This window comes from Mastomys coucha, unplaced genomic scaffold, assembly GCF_008632895.1.
Source record: "Mastomys coucha isolate ucsf_1 unplaced genomic scaffold, UCSF_Mcou_1 pScaffold22, whole genome shotgun sequence".
Classification (NCBI taxonomy): domain Eukaryota; kingdom Metazoa; phylum Chordata; class Mammalia; order Rodentia; family Muridae; genus Mastomys; species Mastomys coucha.
Genome location: NW_022196905.1, coordinates 76,587,526 through 76,598,266, shown reverse-complemented (window position 1 = coordinate 76,598,266; position 10,741 = coordinate 76,587,526). Strand labels below are relative to the sequence as shown.

At 36.0% G+C, this 10,741-nt stretch overlaps 1 protein-coding gene across 8 annotated transcripts in view; it reads left to right on the top strand.

Annotated features, from left to right (window-relative positions):
- Positions 1-10,741, top strand: part of Epha5 (EPH receptor A5) — a 352,826-nt gene that overhangs the window by 322,144 nt on the left and 19,941 nt on the right. For all 8 annotated transcript variants that reach the window (XM_031342894.1, XM_031342892.1, XM_031342889.1 and 5 more), the window contains one exon: positions 3,321-3,470. In XM_031342894.1, coding sequence (XP_031198754.1) covers positions 3,321-3,470 — 150 coding nt within the window. The remainder of the gene's footprint in view (positions 1-3,320; positions 3,471-10,741) is intronic.

Below are 10,741 nucleotides of genomic sequence, written 5' to 3'. Positions count from 1 at the left end.
AAAAAAAAAAAAAAAAAAGACCAGAGCAGAGAAACATGAGAGAAAAGAGAGAGAAAATAGAAAATTCAATTCAACATTCTTTCGTACAAGCAAGTTAAAATACTAAATTTATATAATGAAAATATTTACTTTCCAAATCTCAGTTACTTATTTATTCTTAAGGCTATTATGATGGTTACTTTTATGTCAACATGATACAAGCTAGTATCATTGGAGAGGAGGGAGCCTCAAATGAGAAAATACCGCCATAAATTTAGGCTGTAAGTAAATCTATAGGACATTTATTTTTAGTCGTTAGTAACTCTTGGGGAAGGACCCAGCCCATTCATTATAGGTGGTGTCGTTCCTGGGCTGGTGGTCCTGGGTTCTATAAAACTCAGGGTGAGTAGCCACAGGGAAGAAGTCAGTAAGCAGAACTCCTCCACGGCCTCTGCATCAGCTCCTGCCTCCAGCATTCTGCCCAGTTTGAATACCTGTTCTGATGTCAGTTGATGATGAACAGTGATGTGTAAGCATCAACCAAATATACCCCTCTCTACTCAAGTTGCTTTTTTGTTTTATTGGAGCAATAAAAACCCTGTCTAGGACAGATGTGAATAACCGAAATTCTAACAGAAATTCTAAATTCATAAGGATGCAGTGTGTGTGTGTGTGTGTGTGTGTGTGTGTGTGTGTGTGTCTAGTGTGTTATAAAGTATTTAAAATAAAATGAAATTTAAATACAGAATTTTTATATTAAACTATGTATGTTTACTTGATATGTTTATGAAGAAAGGGTATAGGTGTATGCACATAGATAGTATTACGAGAAATTTTAAAGTATCTGTAGTATGGTGTCCTCAACGGTGAAATAATTTAAGAAGTATTTTATTCTTCATATTGAGTTTATGTTGCTGGAAAAACAAGTTTTACATCTTTTAAAAGTTTAATTTTCTGGAACTAATGAAATGACTCACTGCTTGATTTACAAAATATGAGAACTACTAAGCCTACATCTAAGGAATATTGCTTATTACTCACATGTATAATAGCTATCATACAAATACAGCTTACCACAAACAAATTATTCCCTGAAATAATGTAATATAAAATTACTCTAGGAAAACAGTAACTATTTTAAAAAATTGTAGACAGACTATTTGTTTTACCTTTTCAATTTGAATCTTTTAATACATTTTTTGAGAATTCTAAATAATTTCAATATTATCACCTTGGATATTCTCAACATGTAAGTATTATATATACTTATACTGTACAAATAAACTAACTTTGTTTCAGTACAGAATGACAGTTTCATTATGTTTATTTCTTAATTTATAATGTATATTCATGTTTTCTTATAAAATTATACTGTAAAAATTGGTGTCTAATAAGAAGTTCTTTAATAGATTATACAATTAGCTTGTTTTCATTTTGCAAACTTTGACTGTGGCACATGGATTTTTGAGGACTTGTAACATTAAAAAAAAAAAACAAGAGTAATTTGTTTAAGGAAACAAAGACTTCCAAAGGTCATTTCACTAAATCAATGAATTAATTGATGAGAAGTTTCTTCTCTTCTACCCCTATTACTACCATTATTATCATTAAATGAAAACTCAATTAAGAATTCTCTTGGGGTTAGAGTTGCACTTAATAAAGTTGGCCCATGCAAGATTGAGGTTATGGAAAGTCTATTGCTGTTGTAATGGGCGTGTGTCTTAGTTAAATTAAAAGTAAATTTTTTCAAGGTCCTTGTCACTGTGTTATGCAGCAACATTTGAAGAATAACCAGAGACCTTGATATGTTCAAGGCTTCCTTCTACATATGTAGCGTGGCCACTGTTGTAGAAAATATATATAACAAAAAATAATTGAGTTCGTGAATCTCAAAAGTTAGTGATAAGCACATATTGTTCCAATGAACAGAGGGACAATTTGGGGATGAAGCTCAGAATGCTCAATAAACTACAATTTGGAAGAGATAATTTAATCATGACATCCAAAACATAACAATTCCTACCACTCCTAACTCAGGATACTGAGACAAGAAGATTGCTGGGACCCATAAGTTCAAGGCCAGCCTGGCTAAAAAGCAAGATTCTATTTCAAAAAACAAAGCAATACAAATTTAATCAACAACTGGAAGTGATGGCAGCTCATGTACTGCTCTAGTAAAGAACATGAGTTAAACATGAGTTAGGTTCTTCGCTTGCACATCAAGCAGCTTAAACCACCTGTGATTCTAGCCCTGGGAGATCTGGAACCCTCTGCAGTACCTTCATTCATGCCTACCCCTACACACACAACACACACACACACACATAAGTAAAAATAAAAAAATAAAAAAGTTAAATAAATAAATAAATAAATAAATGGATAAATGAAAATGAAGCAAAATAAAATAAGCATGTCGTGTATGTTTGTCTGATGCAGTGTATCATATATACTTACTAGGTAAATCAATTTCCAAAAAATATTCCAGACATTTTATCGTGTGTGTGTATACAAACACATTAAGACTAAGTTTTATTCCTTCCAAAATTTCATTTGTGACTTTAAATTTATTTTTCTCAAAAATCTTGAAAGTTTTGGTTTTGTAATGGAAATTCCTCTCTTTCAACATGTATTAGCAAATAGACAGAAAAATAACTTTAAAATATGTGTGCTTTCTTCTGAATACCCCAAGCTCAATACTCTTTTGATTAGTTCAATTAAACAATTGCATTTCTTACGTTCAATATCCTAACTGTACACAAACAAAAGTATGCCATTAAGTTAGGGGAAGAAAAATCAAGCCAGGGATGGAAATCTTTTAGTGTACAGTATGTAGAATTTTCCTGCTTGTCTTACAAACTGTTAAATATCTCAGGGTTTTATTTAACAACTGAGACATTCCACTTATAATTCTGCAGTTTAATAAAAGGCATGCAGAGCCCTTTACTTTTATTTAGAGCCCTTCACTTTCCCAGTCTCAGCATACACCTCACAGATGTGCTTGAGTGCCTCCCGCCCCTACTCATCGCTGCCATCCTAAGCTCTATAATTGAGATGTAGATCCTGTATGCCTTCTAAGCGTCAAACAGAATTTATAGCAGAAACCTTCCCGACAGCCAATTAGTTGTTAGTCTACAAGTGCTCATGGGCTGGGAGATGGGAAAAGAGCCTGCCTGCTGTCAAACAGATTCACTTAAAAAGGTTACATCTCTTTCTAGATCTTCTCAAAGAAGCTGCTGTATCCCTAGATACCCTTCAAGTATGCAAGAATATGAATATATATATAAATGCTTATATATATGTATATTTACATAGATATGCATATTGTATGTAATTAATTTTAGGGAGGCAAAATTCCAATCAGATGGACTGCCCCAGAGGCAATAGCTTTTCGAAAGTTCACCTCTGCCAGTGATGTCTGGAGCTATGGAATTGTAATGTGGGAAGTTGTATCTTATGGAGAGAGACCCTACTGGGAGATGACCAATCAGGATGTAAGTACAGAGATACTCTTTCTCCTACAAGTTGTGACTCTTATAGTATTTTAATTGTGGAAATAACAGTTACTTGAAACATATAAAATACTTTGTTTACCATGTGATGCATTTGTTGCCATGGAAATATTCTTTATGCAAGAGCTAAAAGTGAGTTGAGGTAAAAGAAAGTAAATTACAGTTAGAAAAAAAATAAAAACCTCAAATCCCATGCCAAGGTTTAGCTATACAATAGTGTTACTCCACTCGGTTCATGTCAGTATTATTTCTAAAGACAAAGAAGGAGCAAACGATCTAACAATGAATGCTGAGTGGCTAAAATTTGAAATATAAGATAGTTATATTTTGTTATATTTTGCTTTTAATAGGTAGGAATGTGAATTTCCTTCTTACAATAAAAATATAATTAAAATTTAGAAAAACATGAAAGAAACCATTAAAGAGTTTTCTTTCCACATTCAAGTGTTTATCTTATGATGGCTGGGATAGGCATATAATCTTTGCTTTGATCATTTTCCATCACTAATACTCAATACATCCTCATCAATTCTGAATCATATTGAAATTTGATATTTTTCTTTCTGTTAATAATTATAAAAAATTGTATCTTATATTGTTCCCATAGAGCAATGATCTCAACCAGTGGGTCACAACCCCTTTGGGGGTCAAATGACTCTTTACAGGCTCCCATATCAGGTTTTATGGTTGAGGGGGTTACCAGCTCATATATAACTATAGTAAAGGGTCACAGTATTAGGGAAGTTAAGAACAACTAGTTTATAGTGTGTTATTAACCATTTACCAACTAATAGCTCATTGTTTCTTTGTGAATAGTGTATATTGAAGAATCTTAACTCAATAGTGTGCTTATTGGAAACATTGTTTATGTTCTCTGATTATTTCTTGTATCCTAACACTCTAGCATCTCCTTTCCTGTGTGTGCTGTCAGGGGTTCATAGGCAGATACTATCAGTGTGCAGCTTCTTTTGTTTGCAACAACAATTCCAGACAAGCAATTAACACTGATGTTTGAAGTCCAGCCAATACTACATCTCAGGTGCATTTCAAGTTATATGCCTCAGCTGTGGACCATGGCCACACAAGTTATGCAAAGAGTTGTTCCTTTTCCTTTATATAAATCTGTACTCGGATTATTCAGGATTTGTCTCAGAAGAGAAGCAGAAAACTGGAGACAAATTTGATTTTTAATGATAAGTTGTTAACACCTGTTATGTAAAAACACCTGGATATCAATGCACATTAATACTTGTAATATAAGGTAGGTGTCTGTGCTCTACAAAGACACTTGTAAGAGTTTTCTGGAAAGGCCAAAGAGGACAATAGAGTCTGGCTCACTTCTCAAACCTACTATCACTTGCTGCTCATTTTCCTCCCCATGAACCCTTTCTTTACCATGCCCATGGTTCTTGCAAGGGGTATTTCATTGCTCCAACTTTGATATGAGTAACCCAGGCTATAATGCCAAGTCTTCTTCAGTTTTCTTTGAGTGCGTAGCCAGAGAAACACCTCAGCATTTCTTGAATTTGCGTCTTAACACTTCTCTCCCATATCAACAGCAGATGCTATACATGAGTTCCATCACCTCTCTGTACTCAACTCTGTAACCAACTCACTTGGCTTGAGAAAGAGTACCGACAAATACTTCTTTATAACTAGTGTGGAAGAGTCCCTGTTGGCTTCAAACTTGACCTTTTAGGCATGGAGCTACATCAAAAATGTCATTCAATTCCTGCAATGTGTTTGTCTATACATGCAATTTATATAAATAGATATTTTAAGATTACAATTGTATATGTATACTTAACAAATTACAGAGATGTTATTATCATTTTTCCTTTACAGTGGAAAGCTGGGGCCTAGAGAAGCTCAGCGATTTTCTTAATGTCACAAAATAAAATTTACAGTAGACATATCAACCTTTTCTCATACTTTTTAAAATCTATGATATACCACAATTGCTATAATTTATGGCAATTGAATTGTTATGTACTGCTGCTCTTTGTTTCCCAACCGTGTCCGCCTTCAAAATAAATGAAACATGAAATATTCAATTCAATATGCAATGATTAATCTAGACTGAAGATGGCTAGACAAAAACTTGTAAACACTTTTCTTCACGTAAATACAAGATGCTCATATCATCTTTGCACCATTATAGTTTTGCTTTTAATTGTTCCAAGGCTCATTTTTTTCTGTGCTGTTACAAAGCCCTCAAATGACAATCCATTCCATGTATGGGTTCTCTATCATTCTATAGAAATATGATTCCTTTGTTTGCCAGCCTCCAGAGTTAGTTTCTACCATACCTGAGATATTTTGAGTTCTGATTCATTAGTCTTTCTTAACTGTAATAGATCCTTCAGTCCATACATATCAGATTTTGAAAATATATTATTTAGAGTTAAAATTATATAGGTGAAGTCATAGATCAAACTAGACTCTGATTGTAGGTGAATTTTGCTGTGTGCTTCTATGTATATTTTCTAAGATTGCCCATAGTCCAGAGACAAGAGGTCCACAGTGGTATAAGTTTTACTTTTCCCCACAAATCTCTCACCTTCCAGCTACACTTAGCAGGCTACCCAAAACTTATCTAATTTGCTTAATTGTCTAGGCTTTGGTCAACATGACTAGAGTCATCTGAGTGCAGGGAACAACAATTTAAAAAGAAATGTCTTGGTAAGATTAGCCTTCAGTCAGGACTGAGGAATATTTTTCTAATTGATGATTGATGTGTGAGGACCCAGTCCATTGTGGCAGCCCTAGGTAAGTAGGTCTGAAATGAAAAGAAAGCAAGTCAAGAGTTCTGTGAGAGATAAACCAGTATACAGCATTCTTTCATGGCTACTACTTCAGTCTCTGCCTCCAGGCTCCTGCCTTGATTTCCTGTCCTGATTTTCCTCAGGAATGGACTATAGATCTTAAGCTGAAATAGATCCTTTACCCCAAAGTTCCTTTTGGTCAGTCTTTGTTTTCATAACAATAGAAACCTATGACATTGTCCAGTACCCTAAGTGTAAGAACAGGCTTCAGTGTCCATTAGATGGCAACTTATGTGCTAAAAGCCCCTGGTCAACTTCACAATTTCGCAGCTAAATCCATAATAGAGCTTTAGTTGGTGGACTATATAGTTGTATGGAAAAAGACATGAGGGACTGGAAGTTGAGGGACTTATAGACTACCTACTCACCATTCTTCCAATTGTGATCTATGTCTATCTGTATCACATATACTAAACCTCTATCATTATACTTTTGTGTTTTGGAATTCTTTGGTGGTTAGTAGCTTATTTGATACTGTAGCATCGTTTATGTTTCTGTCACTGCTGCTATCTTTGTTATCTTTATCATTAGTTCTTATTTCCTGTTAGTTTATGTTCCTAATTTCTATCACTTCAAGTTCTTGTTTTGGTATCATTTTCTAAAAAATATTTCAAGAATATAATAGAAGGAAATGTCAATGCTGTAACCTGAAGTATAATATAAGAAGGAAAACTAAAAGTTCAGTTTTAGCCAAATCTTCCCATCTGTATATACCTTATCAAAAAAATGATCATCTAATCAGAAACCTTTCTAAAAAGTGCAGCTTAATACAAATGTAGAGTATTATTTGTTTAGCTTTTAGTTATCAGTGACACTTCATTTCTCAAAATTGCACTTCAACATCTTGCTAAATTTTACATAAACAACCACAAAGCAGACACACTGAACTCAATAATCACTGACTTTCATTGACAGAGAGAGAGAGAGAGAGACAGAGATAGAGACAAAGACACAGAGACAGAGATGAGAGGAGATACAGAGAGACAGAGAGATGCGAAAGAAATCACATGAAAACAAACAAAACAACCACAGTGATGATTCCACAATTTTAGAGCTTAGATCCTAAGATCATATGATCTTTACATTCCTGATATTATCTACCATATAATACCTATGTTCCTGATATAATCTCACTACAAAAGATGGTTTTTGTTATCATAAAGTATAATCTTATAAACTCATAGAGCATACTCCAAATCTCACAGAATCTTTCTCTGTGCCAGGAAGACAGAATGTAATAATCTTGTTTTGATTCCTGATTGCGATTGCTTCTGGTATCACAGAGCAAAAGGAGTCACAATAAAAAATGTGCATAAGTGAGTGAGGTAATTTCAAGGAACATGAGACCATGAATTCTGAAGCACTGATAGTATCCTATAGTTAGGAGAATCTAGTTTGGTACTACAATACATTTTAAATGTCAATACTTCCCATAACACAAAATAAAAAATAATATTTTTATGTAACACTTTCATACTTCAACATAGTGACATTCTCTGGTATGTATCCCTGAATGTATGGTTCTATGTTTTCTATAAAACAGATAAATACAAAGTTTTGCCAGTGATTATACTAATCTGTTTTTCACTCCTGTGTCTGATTTACTTTGTTTTATCTTAGGCAGTTTATTTTCCATTCATTTGTTTTTTTAATTCCACAAGTGCTGATCCATAGATTTATTACTGCTTTTGGTGTACTACAATGTCCATAAAGGGTCACAGGAATCTAGAGCTTTAAAATGCATCAACCTAATTTGGTGTACGTCTACTACCTATCCTATGCAGTTTTCAATTCTGATATGGATATTTTATATATAAATGTATATAGCAGATGTTGTAAATCACAATAAATAACTGGTTGTCTTAGAGAGTTCTGTGTTATCATAGCAGAGTATTTAATGCAAGATAGCATATGCTTTAGTTACTTTCTACTGATACTAAAATAAACCACAACCAATGCAACTTATAAATGAAATCATTTAATTGAGTTTCTAATTTTGGAAATCCCAAGTTCATGAATCCTAGGCAACATGGCAGGAAGCCGTAAATACTTTGACTGGAGCAACCGATGAAATCTCACATCTCAATCCACAAACGGAAATCATTCAAGCACATGGGGAATAGCATAGGTCTTTTGTAGTCTTGAAGCCCTTTTTAGGCCCCCAGTTACACAGCTCCCTTTATTTTTTTATTGGATATTTTCTTTATTTACATTTCAAATGTTATCTCCTTTCCTCATTTCCCCTCTAAAACCTCTTATCCCCTCCCTGCTCTCCTGCTTACCAACCCACCCAGGAAATGGGAACATTTCCTGTCCCTAGCATTCCCCTACACTGGGGCATAGAGCCTTCCCAGGAACAAGGGCCTCTCCTCCCAATGATGACCGACAAGGCCATCCTCTGCTACATATGCAACTGGAGCCATGAGTCCCACCATGTGTACTCTTTGGTTGGTAGTTTAGTCCCTAGGAGCTCTGGAGATACTGGTTAGTTCATATTGTTGTTCCTCCTATGAAGCTACAAACCCCTGTAGCACCTTTCTCTAGCTCCTCCATTGAGGACCCTGTGCTCAATCCAGTGGTTGGCTGTGCACCTTCACCTCTGTATTTGTCAGGTACCAATAGGGCCTCTCAGGAGACAGCTATATCAGGCTCCTGTCAACAAGCACTTGTTGGCATCAACAATAGTGTCTGCGTTTGGTGACTGTATATGGGATGGATCTGCCAGTGGGGCAGTATCTGGATGGTCATTCCTTTAGTCTCTGTTCTGTACTTTTCCTCTGAAACTCCTTCTAAGGGTATTTTGTTCTCCCTAGTAAGAAGGACAGAAATATCCACACTTTGGTCTTCCTTCTTCTTGAGTTTCGCTGTGCATGGGTTCTGCCAGGTGAGAACTGCTCTCCCAGGAGTGCTGTCACTTCCTGGCTCAGTGGTGAGATAGCCACTTTCTCTCCAATAACTGTCTAGAGCAGGGTGGTAAGGAGCACACAGGTTTCAGAGTTCCCTTTAAAATTAAAAGGAAACCAAGCACAAACAGCCAGACAAAAACCAAATTATTTTCCTCCAACATACAATGGCATAGAACATACATTAACATCCCAATAGTCAAGAATAGGTGGGGCGATGGGGAATAGACCAAAACCTAATATGACAAACTCCAAATCCTGGAGCTCTCTATCCAAGGTCTAACCGTTTAGATGGCTCTAGCGTGGAAGCCTTACTTCCTGTGGCATGCATCTCTGGCTAGTTCGACTATCTGTGTTCCCTTTTCTTTGTATGGTATCTAATGGCTCTGGCAAGTCTAACATCTTGGAGTCTTCAGTGAGATCCTGGTTTCACGTTAACAGCTTTATGCAATAACCTCTAGGGTCTTTAGCACTCTCAGAACATTCTTTCATGTTGGGACTGCCTTGGTACAAATTGCCTGGACCAGCAGTTCTCTGAGGAGCAAGATTCCTTTAGTCGTATATCTTTCATAGATCAAAGGCCAGAACTACATGACAAGCATGCAATGTTTGGCTACAAATGTGGGGTGTATCCTGGCCCTTTGAATCATATTTACAGTTGCTTTGATTTGTATTCTTTCATTGTTTTGTTTATTTACATCCCAAATATTGCCTCCCATTCTGGCCCCCCTTGCCACAGACCCTTCCCACCTCATCCCTCTCCTTTTCTCCTCCCTTCTTCCCTGGCATCCCCTTTCCCTGGAGTACCAAGTCTCAACATGATTAGTAGCATCTACACCCACTGAGGCCATGTAAGGCCGTCCTCTGCTATATACATCCCAGGGGCTTTGGACAAGCCCATGTATGCTCTTTTGTTGGTGGCTTAGTCCCTAGGATCTTCAGTGTTGGACTTCCTATGGGGTTGCCACCCCCTTTAGCTCCTTCAATCCTTCCCCTAACTCTTCCACAGGGGTACCCATCCTCTCTCCAATGATGGGACATAAGTATCTGGATCTGTCTTAGTCTTCTGCTGGTAGATGTGTATTTTAGAATCAAAAAAAAATTCCTTTTGCCATTTTGTTTTCACTGGTTGTAAGTTAGTGTTGTGGGCTTTTGCCCTGATGTAATTTACCCCCATTTTCCAATTTAAATCTCAATCTCCTTATCTCTTTTATCACATTTTGAGTTTAATAGTAAATATCCTGGTGTTCTTTTACTTTTCAAACTCTATCTTTTGTATTTCTTTTCTGCCCTACTTGTTCATGTTCATTGTAGACCTGCATTAGCATAACTAATGTTATTTCTCACATGACAGAGCCAACTTTAGGCTCTCAGGAAATATCCTCCAAAGAAATTAGTCCATAACTTTAAATTTAGCCTTGACCTCAGGCAAATTCTTAGGGAGAGGGCAGAAACTACCCACATCATTTACAAAAAGATCACAAGAATGGTCTCCAGCCTGTTATTAATTTGCCTTCCCCTCCAC